General features: G+C 45.3%; 1 protein-coding gene across 1 annotated transcript in view; it reads left to right on the plus strand.

Annotated features, from left to right (window-relative positions):
- Positions 1-22,934, plus strand: part of CACNA1B (calcium voltage-gated channel subunit alpha1 B) — a 479,093-nt gene that overhangs the window by 410,600 nt on the left and 45,559 nt on the right. The window contains exons 34-38 of the mRNA XM_084821407.1: positions 1,823-1,939; positions 3,667-3,732; positions 6,655-6,746; positions 13,920-14,070; positions 16,871-16,998. Of these exons, the coding sequence (XP_084677533.1) occupies positions 1,823-1,939; positions 3,667-3,732; positions 6,655-6,746; positions 13,920-14,070; positions 16,871-16,998 (554 nt within the window). The remainder of the gene's footprint in view (positions 1-1,822; positions 1,940-3,666; positions 3,733-6,654; positions 6,747-13,919; positions 14,071-16,870; positions 16,999-22,934) is intronic.

A 22,934-nucleotide genomic window follows, 5' to 3' on the forward strand; every position in this document is an offset into this window, starting at 1 on the left:
CCGGTTTTCAAACTTCCCCGAATTTCATGCAAATTTTGTGGTAGAAAAATACACAAAATTAAAAACTCCAGCCAAAAATGTGCATTTCCCTGATAGGCTAAGGAATGAAAATGCACATTTTGGGGGAATAGGTGCATTTTTATACCTGCAAATTTGTGCCACTGAAAAAAAAAATCCGATTCCATTGATGGGCAAACGACAGAACGAAAGGCTCCTGGCAATCCATGAAACACAGGCAGAACGGATTTTGCACAATCGGTACATCCCTGTTCTTGACCATTCACCATGCTGTTTGGGGCTTATGGGAGTTGGTGCCCTCTAGATGTTTTGGGCTACATGTTGCACACCCCTGCTCTAAATTTTAGCTCCCCCAGTTGTCCATCCTGAGCAGCCCAGGAGAATTTTTGCTTGCTTCTTTGCTTTGCTGTGAGCTTGCTTGGTGTTGTTTCTTTGTTCGGTGGACATCGTTTTGCTTTTCTCTTTTGTCTTTATTTGACAAATGAATTGGATGATGTACAGTGTAGACAACCAACTCTGAGCTGCTTGTGTCTTTGAAAAAAAGAAGCCAGCCAAGCTAAATGCATGCCCGACAGCTGGTTTTCTTGAATTTTGACAGTACGGGTGGAATGTAGCATTGCTGGCACCACCATCAGCTGGCTGGCATTTGAATGAGTGGCTGAATAAAGCCATGAGCCTCATGCATAAAATTAGCAAGGGACATGGGGTGGGGGAGCATTCATTTCAACAGACATCTGGTAGTAAGAGATGACTGGAGAGGGGGAGGGGCTGGAAAGCAAGACTTAGATCTGCTTAGCTTTACCTAAAAGGCCTCTCTCTAACTGCGACCCCACCCCTCTGCTGACAGAGGAAACCCAAAGCTCAAGTGGGCATTTCATAATGGAAATAAACTAATTAAGTTGTTCACATTTCCTGCTCAGATGAATTGGGTTCCACACAAATTGAGAGATTATTTGATCAATAGATGGGGGGGGGGACTCTCTATGACTACTTTTGTTGGGCAAGACCTTTGGATGACCTGTTTTTGATCCAGAAAAAAGGAAAGGCAGAATCAAATGAAAACACCCGAAGATGGGGAGGCGGGAGATCAAAGCTCCGTTTCAACATGGCTTTGAGCTACCTTTAAAAGAGCCAAATTGACTGAGTTGTTAAATAGTCACCCGATTTCTAAGGGTGCTCCCAACTGGAGGATATCGAACATCTATAAACATTTTGGGCAATAGGCCAGGGTCTTCCTCCTATTTCACAAATCTGGTAGAGACCCTTGTTGGAAGACTCCCCTTAACTTCAGTGGAGTCTTGCCCTTTATCTCCACACAGGTCTTTCCTTAATCTTCCCCTGCCAACGAAGGCATTTCAGTTAATTTGCCTGATCTCTTCCTTTTGTCCTGGAGGAGCCTCTTGACACTGTTTTTGGCTTACATGGTTTTTGGTTTGTTTTTTTGAGATGTTCTCAAGCCACAGTATACTTTGCGGATGGTAAGACTTCTACCGCATCACTTTTCTTCACCACGCAGAAAAGCAAGAGTCAGTTGGAGGGCTCTGTCTCCCTCCCTCCCGCCCCCCGGCAACTTTTTGCTACCTTCCTCTGGTAGCTGAGGGAGGGACTCTTGTGGAGAGGGGTTTTCTCGATACATGCTGCATGTGGAGTGACTTGCACTGACAAATGTTTCTTTTGGAAGGTTTTCTGGTGGCCGATTTGCTGCTTAGAACGCGAAGCTGGTAATTTTCTTTTCTTTTTTGCGGGCTGCGGCTTCTGATCGCATCCTTTTCTGAAGGACACAAAACCCTTTTCCTCTCCGCAGGACAATTTCATCAACCTCAGCTTCCTCCGACTCTTCCGGGCTGCGAGACTCATCAAGCTTCTTCGACAGGGCTACACCATCCGGATCCTGCTCTGGACCTTTGTCCAATCTTTCAAGGTGAGACAAAGGCAGGCCGAAGAACTAGGGGTCATAGAGTCATAGAATAGTGGGGTTGGAAGGGGCCTACAAGGCCATCGAGTCCAACCCCCTGCTCAATGCAGGAATCCAAGTCAGAGCATTCCCGACAGATGGCTGTCCAGCCTTGTCTTGAATGCCTCCAGTGTGGGAGAGCCCACCACCTCCCTAGGTCTTTCTCCATTTGAACCTCTCCCTCTTTGAACATCTCTCAGTGTGTGAGCATGTTCCATGTTGAGCTGCTCCCCATACCAGAGAGGTGTGCCAGCCCTCGGTTTTGTTCCTCCTCTTGTGGATCAGTCAAGCTGCTAGTCTTCTTCATGTTGTTGTTTAATTTAGCAACATAGTGTGCTTATGTGTATACATTATTAAAACAGTTGCATTATTAAACTAGGGACTGCAGGTTGTTGATGTCACAAGCGCTCACCAGTAGGCACACTCTTCCGTGAGCTTTGCTCCACTTCAAACTGAGCCATGCTGAAAACCTGCAGAACAGGTCCACCACCCCACCGCCACCACCCCTGGACAGAAAAAATGCATGTTTATTGGGAAGACAGACACGATGCTATCAAATCACCTCCACTGCTCTTAAAATGTGATATCTTTCTTCACCGCAAGCAAACACCTTGTGGCCAGTGGTTGGGATGGGTCTAGCCTGTCATCCCAGATTGCAAAGTTCACCCAAGCATCACCCTGAACTCCCCTGTTTTGGTTTCCCCACATGTTGTATGAATGTTGAAGCAGGGGATATGGATATATACTGTGTGTGTGTGTGTGTGTGTGTGTGTGAGTGTGAGAGAGAGAGAGAGAGAGAGAGAGAGAGAGGAACAATGCATATAAATTAGTGGTGTGCTGAAAATTTCTCCCACATTTTTTTCAACCATTCTCATTCAATTTGATAGAAAAGAAATTGCTTTGAAAAGAAATTCCAAGGAGGAGAAATTTCAGAGAAATTCTCATGGGTTGTGTTTGGGGTTCTTGTGCTTACTGTACTTATGAGGTGGCCAAGGAGTGAACACGTAGGCCCTGTGTTTCATTGTACCATCATCTCTCTGGCTGCCTGCCTGTAGCCTCCTCAGCTTCCTGCACTTCCATTAAAGCCCGGTTTAAGGCACCATGAGGTAGTTTGTCCCATAGGGCTTTTTCTGATCAGGATGTGCAGGCAGTCTGGGAGGCTAGCTGTGCTTAGATAAGCTCAAAAATGCCAGAAAGTAAATTCTAAAATATCCTGCATGAGGCAGAACAATGGAAGCCTCTTTCATGGGGGGAGAAAACCTTCAGGAAATTGGAGGACAGATTTTGGCAGAGCACTAGCTCCACCTCATCCCTGGAACCGGACACAACACTGCCCCCACCTGCATTGTGGTGGATGCAGACCGGGGGCCAGCCTGCCAAGACAGTAGATGCTGTTGCAGCACAAAGACCCCCAAAAGCCTTAGGAAAGAAGAAAGAAGCTGTGCTACAAGCCCTGCCAATGGGGAGCCCCACCTGTTGAGAATTTCTCCTCCCCTTGAGAAATTTGGTGAAATTGTCTCCCAACTTTCTCTGCCCACAGGTAAGGTGGAGAATTTCAAGAGGCCATTTGTGCACAGCTCTGATATAAATGAATGCATGGATCCTTGTTCAAGTGTGGCTGTGTACAAAATATAATTAGCTTTGTGTGTGTTAGTGTCAAGATTTATGCTTTCCCTTTTTTCCCCCTCCTACAGGCCCTGCCATATGTGTGTCTCCTCATTGCCATGCTGTTCTTCATCTATGCCATTATCGGCATGCAGGTAAATGTGGAGATGTTACTGAAAGAAGCCAGTGCCCCATACTGCCTCTGACCATGGAGGTTCTATTTACTTATGAATGGTAAAATCCATGGATAGACTTCCATTAATTTGTCTAATCTGCTTTTGAAATCATTTAAGAGAGTGGCCATGATCACACCTTGGAGCAATGAACTCCACTGGAGGCTGGGGGCTCCAATTTCAGTGGGGCTGTAAATCCATTCCAGGTTTTAGTCAGAATAAGACAGACCTCTAAAGGAGTTATCCAAGGTGCTGAACCTAATTTGGGGATAGGGTTCAGCACCTTGGATAGCTCCTTTAGAGGTCTGTCTGGTTCTGACTGAAAACCGGAATGGATTCACAGCCCCACTGAAATCAGGGCCACAAGCCTCCACTGGTGAACACTTCTTAGGCAATGTCCCCAAAGTATTGTACATAGAATTGTAGAGTTGGAGGAGTCCTTGGAGGCCATCTATTCCACCCCCCTGTTTGATGCAGGAAGTCCAGAGGTAGAGCATCCCCAGTAAGTGGCTGCCAACTTGTACTTGCAGAGCTCCAGCAAGGGAGACCCCACCATCACCACCCTAGCTCACTGGTTCCTTTACTCAACTGCTTTTATCATCAAGATGGTTCTCCTATCTGCCTCCGGCAACTGAAGCCCATGAACTCTAGACCTGCCCTCTGCAATAGCCCTTCAGAGACTTCAAGAGCACTATCGTGTCTCCCCACCCCTCCATCTTCTCTTCTAAATATATCTAGTTCCTTCACCCTTTCCTCATAGGACAGGTTTTCCATAGCCCTGACCATCTTTGTCGCCCTCCTTTCTGAACCTGTTCCAATCACACACACAGTTCCGTTTCCCACTGTTTCCCCTAAGGCAGTTGTGGCACACTCTTCCTGCCCAAGGACCACATTTGTCATGGATAATGTGTCAGGGAGTAACACATTACCTGTGGTGGGTAATGGGGGTGGGTGGTGCCAGAGCCAAAAATGGGTGGGGGCACACTTAATTTTTCCTCTCTCTCTCTCTCTCTCTCTCTCTCTCACACACACACACACACACACACACACGCCACTCTTGCACGCTCACACACATACACACACATTGTCCATCCATCCATGCAAACACACACGCACACACACACACTGCAACGTGCCTTGGGGAAACACCTCCCATTCACTCCAATAAGAGGCATTTTTTCCCAGTGTAAATTGCAGGTGCACGGCCCCCAATTTGGATCAAAGAGCAAAGCCTGCAATTTGCTGCATTTCCATGCTGACTGGAGCAGAAGATCGGTCCCTCCCCTCTCTCCACAGCCCAAAGAGCAGAAAAATAGGAGAGGAGTGGCTGAGGAGGAGAGAACCCAAGGGACTGGATGGAGATCTTCCAAGAGCTCGTGCACACTGCAGGTTCCCCACCTCTGCTTTAAGAATGTGTTAGCAACCATCATCTTAGTTGCAGTTCAATATTTTTAGGCACGAATTGTACAAGGCTCAGCTGGTACAGACATACTTTACTCAAAGGGCATATCTACACTACAATTACTTAAGCAGCTGTTCTTGTTTTTAATAGTATCCATTCCCAGGAGTCTTTGCAGGAGGAGATATGACATTTAAACTGGTAGAAAACCAATTTGAATTTGTACTGTGGGTAGACTGGCATGGATGCAGATGTCCTCTTCTGCAAATGGAAGGGCTCCTTCTGTTTGTGGAAAAGGCTTTAATCCAGGGGAGGCTCCAACTGGTCAAAGGGGGAATAAGGTGTTTTTTGATGATTTCCCTTTCCCTTGCAGCCCCCCAGGCCACCTCACATTAGGGATGGATGAATCAGTATGTTTCACTTTCTATAATGTTCGTGTTTTTTCAAGTACAAGTAGGGATGTCCATCACGGGGAAATCCAGCCTTTTGCAGGTTCATGAGATTTCCCAATGCCCCTGGATTGGCTTGCATTTGCGAGCTGAGGCAAGGGCTCCCCCGCCAACCCAAATTCAGGAACTTTTCTCTGCTTTTTCCCTGCATAAATCGCAATTTGCATAAATTGCGATTTACGGGGAGGTGGAGAATCCACGCGCTGGCCTAACACCATGCAATCAAGTCAGGCGAGCTCATGGGGAGGCTGAGCTTCTGAAAGCTTGGTGAACTCCACTCCCTGGGCAGATTCCTTCGAAATCTCTAAACACAAGTTCCTTCCATCTCATTTCTCGATGACTTAAATGGTGCTTTAAAAGTCTGCCTGAAAAAAATTGTAGTCATTTTTTGTGCGTGCATGTGCGCACAAACATTTGTATGCATTTTTGTAACATTTTCCTGTAATGCATGCATTTTTTTTGCAATTGATTTCCCCTAACTTACACATTTCTGTATGCCTTTTTGTAATCAGAGAACCGAATTTGAAGTAATGTGAAAACTGAGGGGTAATTGCATTCTGGTTCAAATATTAGTTTGGGGAGTGCAAATTAGGTCGGTTTGTATTCAAATGCAAACCAAATGAATTTCTCCCCCATCCCTACCTCCCATGCCTTCCTGGAGGGTGCGGGCTGCGGGGGCTTCAGCAGGAAGGAGGAATTGACAAAAAAAATATTTTTCCAGCTTTCCATCAGCAGAACTCACACAAGCAGAAATCTCTTCCAATGATCTCTGGACATCCAAACCACTGAATCAGCAGGATATATGTTAGCCTTCCCCCAGCCTAGCACCCTCAAGATATGTCAGACTACAACTCCCATAATCACCTGCTGGGATGAGGATGATGGCAGTTGTAGTCCAACACCTCCAGAAGGGAGCCAGGTTGGTGAAGGCTGGTATAAGTGACATGCCTGCTGTTCAATACCTGTTCTGTACTTTTCCACCTCTGTTGACAGACACTTCTCATGACTACAAGGAGCATCCCTTTAATCCTCTTTTGGCTGTTTCCTCCCTCCCAGGTATTTGGAAACATTGCACTGAATGATGACAGCTCCATCAATCGACACAATAACTTCCAAACTTTTTTGCAAGCTCTGATGCTGCTTTTCCGGTAAATGAGAAACCATCTGTCTGTGTTAAAAGCCACTGATCCTCTTCCCCTACAGGGTTGTCTTTGTGTGTGGGGCACAGGGGTAGACAAGGTCCTTCCTATGCAAAACCCCATATATGTGCATTTACTTAAAATGAATCTACTCCTTATCAGGATCAAGCAGCATTTTCAGGCCAGGTCACACCAACAATTCGACAGAACAATGGCTCAGCAAAGCTCTGGCAAGCAGCTGTTTGTTCTGATGGTCTTTATTGTTTGTTAACTCATTTATATCCCAGCTCTTGGCTTCTCATGGGAGCCTCAAGGCAGCTCACAAACCTCAAAACTGTATAAACCAATCAAACAATTAAAAGAAGACAAGAAGCAAACCAAACTCAGCAGCCAGAAAGTGGGGAAATGAACCAAACCACAGTGAAACTGCATGTTGAAACACCGGCAAAGAAGGAGCCAATTGGCCCTCACGGGATATGCAGTTCCACAACCTGGGTGCTGCACCCTGTGCAGCATTCTGGCTAACTGGACACATGACAGCTACAGGACACCAAACGGGCTCTGACGACGATTGGAAAGAGTGGGAAGTCTCAGGAGGGAGGAGGCAGTCCTTCAAAGGTCCTGGTCCTAAACCATCTCGGGCTTTGTAGGCAATGGCCAGTGCTATTCATTCATTTATATATTTATTTACAATGTTTCTATACCACTCCACATCTAAACAGCTTCCAGAGTGGTGAACAATAAATGAGAAAAGGAATACAAACACAATTGTAACAGTTATTTTAAATTGTGCTTAGAAATGATCTGGTAAGCGATGCAGATCGATTGCACATGTTCTGGTTTGCATCACAAGCATGAGCCACTCTCCAAAGATTGATGGCTTGCAAAACAGTGGCTATTTGGGGTGAAAGTGATGAGTTCTGGTTTCATCACTTTGGAGACACTTTGAAGATGGGAAGTGCCGGCCCTACCATTAGGCTGAGTGAAAGGCAAAGGGGGAGCAAAGCGGACTGAGCCAGCAGCTTGAGGAGCATGCCTTGAAATAACAGTTCAATTGGGAGTCACTCTCCCTTCTCTGAGGGGATGGAGGCATTGAGAAGGGGTTAGAGGCCTCCCTGCAAGTATTCACAACCCAGATAGGGAAGCTTGTCAGGCTGTATTCCATCTGCAGGGTAGACATTGCCTTATCACAATCTAATACAGACTTCCATCTTATGTATGTATGTATGTATGTATGTATGTATTTAGGGAGCAATCCTATCTCCCCTAAAAAACATCTGCGGGAGGACATAGGATTTTTTGGTTTCATGGCTCCGAGCTTGTAGACAGGGCTCCAAGCTCGGAAACCACACTCCCCACCTCCACCCCCTCGTAGCTGGTGCAGACAGAACCGCACCAACTACCTCTCCATGCTCGCAAAACGGCGTGCGGTGATGGGGAAAAGGAGGCTTCCTGGGGGTGGGGAGAGGAGGCAGACATACGAGAAATCCTATGGCTACCCCAGCCTCCTTCCCTCCCTGTCCCTGAAGTCTCTGCTAGATGGGTGAAATTGCCTGTCTAGCTAAAATTTGGAGACTTCCGAATACGCATGGTGGAGCTGATAGGATTGCACCCTTGCTTGCTTGCTTATTTATTTATTTACATTTATATCTTGCCTTCCCACCAAAAATGGCACTCAAGGCAGCTTACAACAATAAAACAGAGATTAAAACAAAGACACAATTAAAACGTAACACAATTAAAACACACAGCAGTGAAATAAACGAACTGTACCCAACTAGTCAAATCCCTTTCAGCAGGAGACCAGCTTACATGCCAAAGGACTGCCTGGATAAAAAGGGCTTTCCTTGCCAGCAGGGCAACAGAGAGGATTCCAACCTAGCCTCCCTCAGCATGGAGTTCCACAGCACAGAAGCAGCCACCGAGAAGGCCCTCTCTTATGCCCCCACTGATCCTGCCCCCAGTGGCAACGGAACTGAGAGAAGGGCCTCCTTCAAAGCTCTTAAAACCTGGGCAGGCTCATAGGGGAGAAGGCAGCCTTCCAGATCTTACCACATTGTAAGCTTTTGATGCATTTTGCTGCAGCTCATGCAGGAGAGCATCCTGCTGGATTGCACCCCAGGACTTGTTTTATACCCCCCAACCCCTTAAGCTGTGTCCTCAAAGCTCATAGGAATAAAAGCTTTTGAGGAGTAGGCTGTGCTAAGCTCAGCTCACCCTTTTTGTAACTCTCTTTGCGAATACTTTTGGTCCGAGATTGTAGAGAAGAGATGGAAGGGAAACACAGGAGACTCTTCTAAAAATGTCCCACTGACCGAAACCTACTACAACCTTGAGATGTTTCTGTATCTGTTTGAAAGAATACATTGCGACAGGTGTGGCCACATTCTCCTCCTCCCTGCTGGCATTTTAGCCTCCATCGAGGCAATATTTTGGATGCTTTATTGTTGTTTATTTTTTCAATTTTGCCTCTTCTTTTTTTAAATCTCAGTCCTCTGTTGTGCATGACAGGGGTGGGGGGTGGGATAACTTCTTGATGAGCTTTGCCCTGGCCTGTGAGTGGAAGGGAGACCATGCCAAATAGAGTGCCCCACTCCTGTTTGCCCTTTCTTTTCTAGTACTTTCCCACTGTCACCAGGTGGAATTTTTTCTTTTCCTGGGCTGCCTCCACCGAACAGCCTTTAAAACCTCCTGGATCTCTTGTCAATAATGCTAGGTAATGTGGGGTTTGGCTTTTAGGTGTGGGGTGGGCAAACCAACAAGAAAGGACACCACAAGGTTTAAACAAGAAACATTAAAACTTTACTGAAAAAGTATTACTAGGAAAAATCCAAATGGTTACAACAACACACACACCATAAGAACAAAAAAGTAAAAAAACAAAACCCTAACCAGCTAATTTAACTCATCCAGCTAAACTTGTCTTGTATTGCACTGGGAGAGGGGAAAAAAAGATACACTTCGCAAGCGAGCAGGTGATGAACCTAATCTCTTTAGGGGAAAATAAAAGACCAAATTAAATTAAATTAAATTAAGTTTTGTGCGTATGAAGGATTTGTGTTAATCAACAGTTACTGGGGATGAATACCACAGGATTAGTGACTATGCTAAAATAAACACAAGCTGTCTGAACACAGCCAATGCAAACAATTAGTTTGTATTAACTTGTGCCTGAGAGAAGCGAAGGAGGTGGTGGCAGAGGCAAGCTTGACCTTGGGTTTCATTAGTATAATTTAATATGAGAACAGATTGTTCTAATATCCCGCCCCCTCCAGGTAGGCATACATAGATTGTTATTCATAACCATGTAAGGTTATAATGTCATCTGTATAATTTTTACTATCGGCACCATCTAGGGGTGTCAAACCTCTTTCAGCCCTAAGGCCGAACTCAGTTTCAAAGGAAGTCTTGGGGTGGAAGGGAAAAGGAGGTGCTTACTGCCAGGAAGGAACTAAGCCTTGGGAGAGGCATTTCAACCTTTTATAATGGGGAAATAAACATGTAAATGATTGGGGCCAGGGGGAAGGGGTGGAGCCACAGGAATAGGGCATGGCCATCTGGGGAAGATTCAGAAGGTGGATTTGGCCCATGGGCCTAGGTTCATCAATGCTAATTTCATACACTGTGTCTTTGTCATGACTGGAACGTGCATTTATTCAGTCAACGTGGAGGCAATTTATGTTGCCCAGTATTACAACATTTATTTATTTATTTATTTATTTATTCATTCATTCATTCATTCCATTCCATTCCATTCCATTTCTATACTGCCCAATAGCCAAAGCTCTCTGGGCGGTTCACAAAAATTAAAACCAAGTGGCATACAATAAAACAATACAAAACATATAGAACATTAAAACCACAATATAACAATACAACCACAATAAAACCTAGCAGCAGTGCAGGAATTTATAATACAGATTTAAAACAGCAAAGCTAAAGGTCTAGAAAGAAAGCTAAAATGCCTGGAAAAATAAAAAGGTCTCCACCTGGCACCAAAAGGAATACAATGTAGGTGCCAGGTGAAACTCACTAGGGAGCTCATTCCACAGCCGGGGTGCCACAGCAGAAAAAGCCCTCCTCCTAGTAGCCACCCACCTCACTTCCTTTGGCAGGGGCTCACGGAGAAGGGCTGCTGAGGATGATCTTAAGGTCCAGGCAGGCACACTTTCCCAGATTCAGGTGCCTCCAAATTCAGATGCCATCTCAAGATCACCCTAAGTGCTCTCGTCTGGGGGATGATAGCATGTCCTCAGTACTAAATTACTTTTGGAGCCTGCTATTGTCACCCACAGCACTTTTGAGGTTGGGTGGTAGGCAGCAGTATTGGAACTGAAACTCTCCCCACGACCTGAGTTCGATCTCAGCAGAAGCTGGGTCCCAGGTAGCCGGCTCAGGTCAACTCAGCCTTCCATCCTTCCGAGGTAGGTAAAATGAGTACCCAGCTTGCTGGGGGAAAGGTAGTCATGACTGGGGAAGGCAATGCCAAACCACCCCACTACAGTCTGCCATGAAAACACCAGCGAAAGCAGCGTCCCTCTAGGAGTCAGCAATGACCTGGTGCTTGCACAGGAGGAATCTTTCCTTCCCTTCCCCGAGAGCTGGGAGTTCATTCCACTAAGCAAACCCATTACTTCTATCCCGCTGTCTGATAGTCATACATGTGACACTCAGTGCAATACAGTGGATGGCCCCTACATCCCAGTTGGCTTTCTTCCTGCATAGCTCTTTCCTTTATTGTTATTATTGGGTTCATTTACCTGGAAAATTCAGTTATTTACTAAGAGAAGGCGAGGAAGGGTCAACTGCCCTGACCTCTTCACCTTCTGCTAAACTCACACAGGCGCTTAACTTGCATAGGTGCTTAATTCCTTTTTGTCTTGGCACTTGGTCTTTGGGGCTGAGACACTTCCATGTTGCCCCCACCCCTGCGAGCCTGCCTACTTATATAGCTCTGTCTAGCTTCCCTCAACTGCTGTTGCAGCCAATCAGATTAGAGGGCCTAATTTAAACACACACACGGGAGGGTGTGGCTCAATCATTGGTCTGCATTAGCTTCGAGTGAGTGGAAATAGAATGCAGTTGGGCCTCCTGTGAATTGAGAGTTCTAATCAGGAGAGAGGACAATGGGTAGGGGGTTAAGGAAAGGATGTGTTTTGAGCTCCCTGGGGAATGCAAGGGGCAGGCTCCAGGACGTGTCTGGAGCACTGTCTGGTCCAACATTATTGAATGAGTTTCAGTTAGTATATGGTTCAAAAACGTGGACAAGATGTTTGGATGGGTATGTGCGACCATTTGATCCTTTGTGGCTGGTGAAATCCAGCTGGGAAAGGACAGCTGGCTGAGCCAGGGAGGTGATAGATGCCTCTTTAAGAGAGGGAGTGGTCCTGGGTTGCCTGAAAGAGTCAGGGGTAAGACCACTCCTTAAGAAATCCTCCCTTGATCCAGAAGATCTGAACAGTTTCAGATCAGTTGCATAGATCCATTTCCTGGGCAATGTCCTTGAGCAGGTGGTTGTTGACCAGATCCAGGTCTCTTGGATGAGACTGATTTTCTGGATCCATTTCATTCAGGATTCAGGCCCAGTTTTGGTACTGAGGCTGCCTTGGTTGCCCTGTATGATGACCTGTGACACAAGAGAGACAGGGGGAATGTGTCCCTGATGGTACTCCTTGATGTCTCGGCAGCGTTTGATACTATCGATCATGGTATCCTTCTGGGGCATTTGTGTGAGTTTGGGGCACTGCTTTGCAGTGGTTCTGCTCCCACCTGGATGGTCATTTCCAGAGGGTGGTGCTTGGGGGGTATTGCTCAGCTCCATGGGTCCTCCAATGTGGGGTTCTGCAGGGGTTGATTCTATCCCCCATGATTAACATCTACATGAAACCTCCGTGTAGGGTCATCTGGAGTTTTGAGGTGCGTTGTCGGCAGTCTGCTGATGACACACAACTCTCCTTCCCCTTTCTATCTCAGGCAGGTGTGGCTGTGCCGAACCAGTGTCTGGCCTCAGTAATGGACTAGATGAAAGCCAATAAACTGAGGCTCAATCCAGACAAGTCTAAAGTTCTACTGGTGGGTGGTTCCTCTGTCTGGATGGAGGAAGTCAAGTCCGATTTATTGTAATATAGCAGTCAGCCATTATATTTGAGAGATTAACACTAAGAGAACATACATAAACATTGGTCCTCCAGAAAGGAAAAATAACCTAATGCCATGTCACATTTGTTCCATTAGCCTTTGCATGCAGTTTCAGGGCTAGGACGAGGAATGTGGCGGTTGTAAATGTTACATTTTTTTTACATCACTTAGTAGAAAACACAATTTTTTTTAGGAAAGGGCCTTCCCTTCACCAAGTCTGGCAAGGGGAGGATGTACTTTCTTCTACTGTCACGATAGGTGTTACATTCAAGAACAAAATGAATACCATCTTCAGTAGTTAGAGGATTACAAAACAAACTTTGCATTCCTTAGGTATGCCCTTAAGATGCCCTTCCCAGTCTGTCAAGGGGAGGCCATTCATCCATGCCCAAGTCTACTTAAGAATTTGTCCTGGGCTCTTTCTCAGGGGTCCAAATTAGCCCAGAAAGGGGCTCCACAGAATAGCTATGGCAACTGCCCATACAGGGGCACAGATATAGAATAACTATGGCAAAAACCTGACCTGATACAGTTCTAGAATTGGTTTCCCCCCTACCTTTTGTATGGTAGAAGCACAATAATCCATCCAAATGCTGAAATGGCATTTTTGTGAACCGCCCAGAGAGCTTCAGCTATTGGGCGACATAGAAATGTAATAAATAAATACATAAATAAATAAATAAGGTGCTTGTCTGCACTTGGGAAGACCAGGCCCCTGTTTATTGAAAAACAATCCCAAGATAATTAAAAGAAGACATTTGTTCTAGAATGTTCCCACCCAATTTCCCCCTCCTTTACTGCCTCCTATGGTCCCAATCTGAACCAGAGTCTTCCTTTATTTTTAGGTGAAGGCCAGTAACTCAGTGGTAAAGCACATACTTTGCATGTACAAGGTCCCAGGTTCAGTCCCCAGGCAAGGGGAAACGCCTTTCTGAAACCCTGGAGAACCGCTGCTAGTCAGTGCAGACCATACTGAGCTAGATGGACCAGCTCTCTGACTGATCATAATGCAATTTCCTGTGTTCCGTTCATGTATGTGTGCAGGAGCGCCACTGGGGAAGCCTGGCATGAAATCATGCTCTCATGCCTCAGCAACCAACCATGTGATAAAAACTCCAATCTCAGCAAAAACGAATGTGGCAGCGACTTTGCTTATTTTTACTTCGTCTCCTTCATCTTCCTTTGCTCCTTTCTGGTGAGTCAGTTCTCGTGCTTGTCTTGCCACCCCTGAACCCTGAATAGGCTTCAGTATTCCAGCTCCTCAGATCTTCCTGCCGGTCCCCCCCCCCTGCATATTTACAGGGCAAAACACACACACCCTTTACCTTCCCTGCTGATTGGTGTAGTGCAACCTTCCCCAATGCGGCGCCCTTTGGATGCTTTGAATTACAACTCCCATCAGCCCCATCCAGCATGGGTGCTGAGAGTTGTAGTCCAACACATCTGGAGGGGACCCTGTTGGGCAATGCTCTTGCAGTGATGATAAGAGTGTTCCATTAACCAACCGTCTTTGCTGGCTTCATTCTCACTGAGATGGTAAACCTGTGTCTGGACTAGGGATGGACAGGTTGTGTAAAATCTCTTCCGCCTGTGTTTTGTGAATTGTCAGGTGCCTTTCATTCCATTGTCTGCCCGTTGACAGAACTGGATTCTTTTTAGATTCTAAATTCGTGCAGATTTGCAATTGCACGAATGTGCATTTGCACAAATTCGCACATGCAAGAATGTGCAAATTCCCCCAAATGTACAAATTCCCCCCAAATGCAGATTTTCACACTAGACTAGATCCCTAGTCTGGACTATACCACCACTTCAGACCGCTCTTGTGACTTTTTGCTAGGGTTCTTTTAAAAAAACAACATTATATTTATTGGGATGGTTACAGAGTTAGTCATACTTTGAGTAGGCTCTTTGATTTCAATGGGAACAGAAGTTAGGGTTCAGTGGATCTACTCTAAGCATGACTAACTCTGAATCCAATCTTTGACCTCTAAAGAAAAAAGGCCTCTTCAATGGGGAGGGGTAACTGTTGTGTTTATGTTACTGTTAGTTACTATTATGCTTATTTATTCCCCTGCTCAGCTAGAAGAATTTTGGTTTAGTAGGAATAAACTATTGATATGCTTTGGTTTGCCTCATATGTGTTATTTTTAAGGAGAGGGAAGAATGGACAAGAGGCCCCAAAGCTTTCTCCATGAAAATGCTTTGGTAAGCCAAGCAGGTTCCAGGTCTGATAACCCACCATCAGGCTCTTCCATGAAGCATCAATTGGGCATTCCCTTTCAACTCCAGGTCTGGCCACTTCAGGGGCTAATGGGCTACTATGGAACTTACATCTCCAGCTCAAGGAGGTCATTATCCAAAGGAAACTGGGTAGCAGATAGGGATGTTCCTGATCCAAATGTCTCCTTGGATTTTAGAGTTCTGAATTATCTGGTATTGTTTCCGAAGTGGAAATAACACATTAGGAACACTCTGTGGTCCCAGCTTCCTAGTTCCAAATATTATGCATGCAGTGTTGGCCACAGTTTTCAGTTCCTTCCGTTCATTGTTTCCCTCCCCCTCTACTCCCCATATGCACACAGCCATCAGTAAAACACAGCAACAAGCTGCATAGTACCCCTGAACTAGGGATGCTGGAGAAATCCACGATGGAACAGATTTTGTTTAATCCAACCAGTGGATTCCACAGCAGACTGGCTTTCCCCCGTCAGGTGGATTTCACCGACTTGCAGACCATTTTCCTAACTTTCCAGATTTTGCACAAAATTGCAAAAAATACACAAACGTGTTTTAAAAACTAGCCAAAAATGTGCATCTCTCCATAGGCTAAAGCATGAAAATGCACCTTTGGGGGGGGATTTTGCCCATTCTGGGGGAAATTGCACATTTTCACACATGCAAATGTGCATTTGCACAAGTTCAGGGATGAAAACCCTATATGGTTCCGGCCCAGCCTATCTTAAGGAGCGCCTCCAGCAGCACCAGACAGGCCGCTTAACAAGATCAGCCTCAGATGGCCTTCTCTCTGTCCCATCAGCCAGGACAGCTAGACTGGTGGGGACGAGGGAGAGGGCCTTTTCTGTGGTGGTCCCCACTCTGTGGAACTCCCTCCCTAGGGAACTCCGCCATGCCCCCTCTTTAATGAGCTTCCGTCGTGCATTAAAAACGTGGTTGTTCAGGCAGGCATTTGGGGTGGGTTAGGGTATTTTAGAAAATGTTTTTATTGTAGAATTTTAGTGTTTTAAACTGTTTTATTGTATGTTGTGCATCACCCAGAGTGGCTGGGTGACCAGCCAGATGGGCGATTAATAAATTTAATAATAATAATAATAATAATAATAATAATAATAAAAAATCCGATTCTGTCAATGGGCAGACTGTGGAATGAAAGGTGCCTGACAAGCCATGAAATGCAGATGGACTGGATTTTACACATCCCCACCCTGAACATGCATGAAATTTAAAGGAACATTTGATTTTAGTAGAGAGCAAACATAATTTACATTACTATGTGACCGGGCTGCTCTTCTCTTAGGGCTGAAGGAAGGGTCCCCCAGAGCCAAGGAACTGAAGTGGGGAGTGCTATAATGTGCAGCATATCTTATGGGTTTGTGCGTGGTTTCCTCCCTTTTTTGCTGCATTCATCCATGAGGAATTATTTGTTCAGCCCAGAGCAATGGCTTCCAGTGAGGAGGGTGGTCACCTGTGGTGCTCACCCAACTCTGCCTAATGCGGAGATAGGGAATGTGTGACCCTCCAGATGTTGAACTGTAACTCCCCTCACCATTGGCTTTGCTGGCTAGTGTTGATGGGAGTTGCAGTCCAACCACTCCTGCAGGGCCACATGTTCCCCACTCCTGGTGTAATAGTAGGGCCGGCCCTGAAAACAATTAATTCACTGTTTTTGCATTCACTCGTTGATAAGAGAGGTTAATGTTTTCCTTCCTCCCCACCCCGGTCTTATTTCCCTCGCCTTCCCCCTCCTTCTGCAGATGTTGAACCTGTTTGTGGCTGTAATCATGGACAACTTTGAGTACTTGACACGAGACTCTTCCATCCTAGGACCCCATCATCTCGATGAGTTCATTCGCGTTTGGGCGGAATATGACCCAGCTGCCTGGTATGTATGTTCTGTCATGCCCATATCTCGCTCTTGTGAAATAGCCTTTGGACAGCTGTTCTCTCATCAGACATCCTATAAACTTGCCCAGAAAATTGTTTCATTGCCTCAATCCTTTCTTTCCATGATTGACATTTTAAGAGACTGATGGTGCAATCATATGTGTGTCTATTCCAAAGTAAGCCCCATTAAAAAGCTCAAGGGCTTCTCCACACCAGGCTTTTTATCTCACAACTTACCAGGGCTTCTGCTTCCAGATTCTTTGCAGGATTAAGATCAGCTCCTTGTACAGGCTGACATGGGCTTTTTTCCCCAGGGACTTCCTTTGTCTGGAAGTTCTACATTTTCCTTATTCAGTCACTAGATGGTGCTGTGGTATAGCAAAATGACACATTTACACTCGACCATTAAAGTGGATTAACATTTATTACCGCATTATCCCCAATCTTATTAAAATTGGGCTAAAGGTCAGAAAGCATGAGAGACACCCTGGAGGTTGACAATGTTGTGTAAAGGACCCACAAACTTCTGTGAGTGGCCAATCACGAGCACACAATAAAAGCCTTGTGTTGAAATGCCCCAACAGGCCTTCTCTCAGGTGAGTGTGTAGACTATTGCAGCCCAAGGCTGAAATCCTAGACACAATTACCTGGGAGCAAGTCACATTTAGCTCAATGGGACTTATGTCTGAGTAGGCATGTAGAGGATCGCTGTGTTAAAAGCGGTTAAAGCTCAGATTACATGGTCAGGGAGGCAAATTGGACACACCTCCTTACCTCTTCTGATGACTTCCTTAGCTAAGCAAAGCATGACTGAGCTAGAGTGGAAGGAGTCAGGGGCAGGGGGTGGGCTCTACCTCCCCTCCACAGATAATTTCATTACCGAGGAAAGAGGATGCTCAGAACAGCTTTCTCCAACCTGGTGGCACCCAGATGTGTTGGACTGTGACTCCCATCACCATGGCTGCCTGGGGATGATGGAAGTCATAGTCCAGCACATCGGGAGTGCACCTGGTTGGAGAAAACTGGCCTAGAACTACCTTTGAACAAATTATCGTGCACTAATTGCAACTGCCTCATGAATAACCATGGTGTTTGAATCCACTCGCAGCTGGAGATCACTAGAGGGGGGTGAACACTTAAAGCCAAGTTTATGGCATCTGAGAGATAGTGAAACTGCAGCCAGGACTTGGGAATTTCCCTTCTGCTGATGTGGAAAGGAAAAGAGAACAAGCCAGCTAGCGATGTCTAGAAATGGTTATATGATTTCCAGAAATGTAATTAACAGCACACTCCTATTCATGTCTTCTCAGAAGTAAGTCTGAGTTCTTTGGGGTTTGCTTCCCAGTAAGTAGGTACAGGATTCCAGCCTAAATACCTTTTTGCCATTAGTTTTCCCTCTGTGCCAGGGAAAATAAGTTTAACCCCCCCCCCTTGCATCCCACCTCCTTCGATGTTAATTAAAGGTTGTGTTTGAAGGCAAACTTCTAGACCACCTTGAAATATCACACACACACACACACACACACACACACACACATACACCTCTGCTGCTGGGTTTTACCTGGTATTTTTAAACTTTTAGAAGTTCTATATTATGTTTTTTCAAGTTTAATTTTATGGTTTTAATTGTGAACTGCCCAGAGAGCCTCGACTAAAGGGCAGTATAAAAATGTAATAAATACAATCAATCAACCAATAAAATAAGATAGGCCATTTTATTAAAGGGGAATACCTGCTTGTCCATTTGGGATTTTTTTTAATGCATTTGAACTTTGTCTCTTTAAACTTGACCAAGAATGTCAAAGGCTATGGATTTTCTTAATGCATTTATATTTATTGAAGGTGTTAAAGTGTCTTCTTTTAGAACTGCATGCTCATCTCTCAAGAGAACTGGAGTTGTTGCTGAGCCAGCTAAAAAAGTTCTGCTTACAGGTGGTAGCACAAAATACAAAGGATAAAATTATGTTCCCACTAAGAACCTATCTGGAGTGTTGCCGTTCATTTCCAGGGAGGCAGTATATTTCCTCAGCAGGGTAAATCATTTGTGCCATTAATATAAGCTGATTTAGAACCACCTTTAGACACAACGATGGGTGAATCTGTGGTTTTGCTTTTGCCCACATTCACTTTTTTTAAAAAAATCTGAAGTTCTTCTATTTCTATTTATGAAGAAATCTGAAAACTTTGTTAAGTCAGAAGATAAATGAACTGAACAAAATTCTCACCCATCTGCACCCACTGAATTCAATAGGTATTCTCAGCATAGAGAGGCCCAGGTTATGCCTGTCTGCCATGTAGCTGTTAAAGACAAAACGAGGTAAAAAAAAAGGGGGGGTCAGCCAAGGTGGAGGAGACTCCTGGAAGGCACTTTGCTTGGGGGAGGATAGAGGACCTAGGACAGAGAAGGTCCTATCTCTTTTGCTCACCGACCAAACTGATCTTACCAGCAGCACACAAGCAGGACCTTTGTACATGGCACGGGTGGGCCACTTGTGACCCTCCAGATGTTGTTGGACACCAATTCCTATCAGCCCCAGCCAGCATAGCCAATGGAGATAGATTATGGGAATTGTAGTCCAACAGCATATGGGTGAAGGTGGTCCTTCAGATAACCTCTAAGTCTCAAACTGTTTCGGGCTCTGGAGGTTAACATGTAGGAGTTGAACGTCTCAGAGCTCAACCAGGGAGACAAGAAAGACGTGGGAAGTCGGGGGCAATTATGGGCTTGAGAAGACCCAATTTCTTGTTGTTCAAAGACGAATAGACTTACATCTACAGTATCTGAGAAATGTTGCAACTAAAACCTGTTCTCTATTACTCTATACTAAATATAATAGTTTGAATAATTACCCATCACTGCAGCCTCGTATCTGTGTGCGTTAAAAATCCTAAAGTATAGAAGACCATTTATTCTTGCCTCTTTTAATGTGCTGCCATTGTCACTATTAAATGGATGAGTTAGTAAGACGCCAGTTAGTGAAAGGATATGTTTCTGTGGTGCTGGAGTAACCGAATGGATCAAACATGTTCTCCTTTATTGTGACTTCTATAGGGAATGCAGAGAAAAGCTAATTTCCCCACTATTAACAGCCTTCCCCGAAAGTAACTCCACCACTTTGGTACCCATTCATTTAAGGGATCTGTCTTCTTGCGTCCCTTGGAAGGGTTGCCAGGTTTTTTATGATGTCAATGCAAACTAGGGAAAAAATGATTTTATTTCCTTGAAAGAAGGAACTTCATAAACTGTATTTTGCTACTGTGCTGGTTTTAACTGTGCTTTATCTGTTTTATACTGATTTTGCTGGTCTGTGACCATAATAGATGAATTCAAAAGAAAAAGAAAGAAAGACATGTTCTGAATGGAATGCAATGAGGGTGCACTATCCACCACCACTCCAGAAATCATAGAATCATAGGGTTGGAAGGGGCCTACAACACCATCGAGTCCAAGCCCCAGCTCCATGCAGGAAGCCTGATTCCCAGGCGGTCTCCCATCCAAGTACTAACCAGGGCTGACCCTGCTTAGCTTCCGAGATCAGACAAGATCAGGCACGTTCCATCTCCTTGGTGTATTATCATTTACATAGGAGCTACGAAGCAGCCTGCTCCAAACTGGCTTCCTCCAGATGTTTTATATGATAACTCCCAGCATTCGTGACCATAGGCTAGGGCTGATGGGAGCTAAAGTCTAAATCATCTGGAGGGCACCAGGTTGGGAAAGGCTTCTATAGAGAATATTTCTCATGCTGAAAAGGCCAAATATTGCCTTTAAATAAATGTTTGCCTGCAAATAAATGCTTCTTGATTTCTCTTAAAATGTAGCGCTGTGCATCGCTTTGGTCCGAATCCCGAATCCCAAAGCAGATCGAGGTGAGAGGTCTGGTTCTGGAGTGAGTTAGGGTCAAGCCAAAGTGGTCCAGTTCCGGAGTGGGTCGGGGTCAGGCCAAAGCATCCCAAAGCAGGTCGGATCGATCTGAAGCACTTCAGGGTGCTTCGGCCCGATCCGGACAGCCAGCCACACAAGACTCCTGCTCCTTATCTGGACCCATGGGGAGCTCCTGCAGCTGTTGCTGTCTTGGAGGGAGTCACCATTTTCTTTCAAAATGGCGGCACTTCTTTTTCCAGGAATTAAGTGCGGCCACAAAGGGGTCATCTACGCAATATTACAGGCTCATGCTGCTGGGTGGGGGGCCACTTTGGCTGTCCAGATCTCGCTTCAGATCCAGTGGCCAAAGCAGGTCAGCCCAGCTGAAGTGGACCAGCGGGTCTCTGCAGAGCCCTATTAAAATGCTCATATTAAATAAATGCAAACACTTTAAATCAAACCAATAAACAAAGCCAACAGTAATTCAACATTAAGGCTGCAGTCCTATACGCACCTACCTGGGAAGGAGTAAGCCCCACTGAACTTCTGAGTAGACATGCATAGCGATTGCACTGTACGGCATTGTTCTTTCATGGCAGCTCACAAAAATGGTCCTTCCTGGCTCAGGATGGAGGATCATTCTCTACTGGAAATGCAGGGGCCTTCACATTTCTTTTTTTCTTTGCCGTGTTTTTAGGGGGATGGTGTTGTGAGGCTCTAGGAAGGCCTCGTCTGTCCCAGACATTTTTGCCATAACTTATGATTTTTTTTTTTCCTTTCCAGTTGCCGGATACATTATAAAGATATGTACAATTTATTGAGAGCTATTGCTCCTCCCTTGGGATTAGGAAAGAAGTGCCCTCATAGGGTGGCATACAAGGTTTGGAATTTCAGAAAACTCCATCCAGTATATTAGTTTTTCATTTTTCTTTCTCTCTCTCTTTTTTTTGCCTTGATTTAGAACTTTTAATTCTTTTCTTAAAAAAAAAAGTCTGAATCACGGAGGCAAAGAAAAAGAAGAATAAACTGGAATGTAACTAACCCATTGCCTGAACAGGAATGATTGACAAGTCCCCCTCCCCATCTCATGCTCCCGTTTCCCCAGATGCATCTCTCTCCTCATGCACACCTCTGATCCCACCTGCCTGCACCTGGGCAGCCTTGTGAGACAGTCAGCTTTGCAAATATTAACTCCTGGAGACCAGGAGTGGGAGTGACTGTGGGTAGCCATCCCCACCCTCAAATCCTGGAGCAGATCATAAAGAAGGAAGGCAATCACCCCAATGGATTGCAATTTCATCCCTTCAAACTCGGTTGAAGTTTTCCCCACCCTTTCATTCCAACTGTGAAAGGTGAAAATATTATCTGTGGGAAGGCATATTCCCGCTGTGGAAATCAGTCATGGGCCACATGCCATTGGTGGGCAGGAGCCAAGGCCTCCCTCTCCCTCCCTCCCTCCCTCTCTCTCTCTCTCTCTCTCTCTCTCCCTTTTTTTCCTTTCTCTTGACCCGCCTCTCTCTCCCATTTTTCTTTTTCTTAACCTTTCTCTCTCTATTTTCCCCCTTCTCCCTCTCTTCCATGTTTCTTTCTCTCAACCCTTCTCTCTCTCTTCCCCTTCTCTCCCTTTTTTTCCTTTCTCTTAACTCTTTTCTCTCTCTTTTCCCCCTTCTCTCTCCCCCTTTTTTCTTTCTCTTAACTTTTCTTTATCTATTTTCCTCCATCTCTCGCTCCCTTTTTTCTTTCCCTTAACCCTTCTCTCTCCCTTTTTTCTTTCTCTTAACACTTGTCTCTCTTCCCCCCTTTTCTCTCTCCCTTTTTTCTTTCTCTCTTCCACCTTTCATTCTCTCTCTCTCTCTCTCTCTCTCTCTCTCTCTCTCTCTGTTGTGTCCAACCCATGGGCTGGAGTTTCCTCATCCTAATCTAGCTGCTTCACTAGACTTCCTTAGATATGTACTGACATCATTGTTCAAACTTTTCTCTGATTCATGAAAAGTCTGAAATGTGTGTTTAAAAAAAACAAGTCAAGATTCAATGTCAGACTCCACAATCCATGGGAAAGCATCCAGATA

The sequence above is a fragment of the Heloderma suspectum genome, chromosome 14, assembly GCF_057233095.1.
Source record: "Heloderma suspectum isolate Gila_16-S chromosome 14, 16-S_ref, whole genome shotgun sequence".
Taxonomy (NCBI): Eukaryota; Metazoa; Chordata; class Lepidosauria; order Squamata; family Helodermatidae; genus Heloderma; species Heloderma suspectum.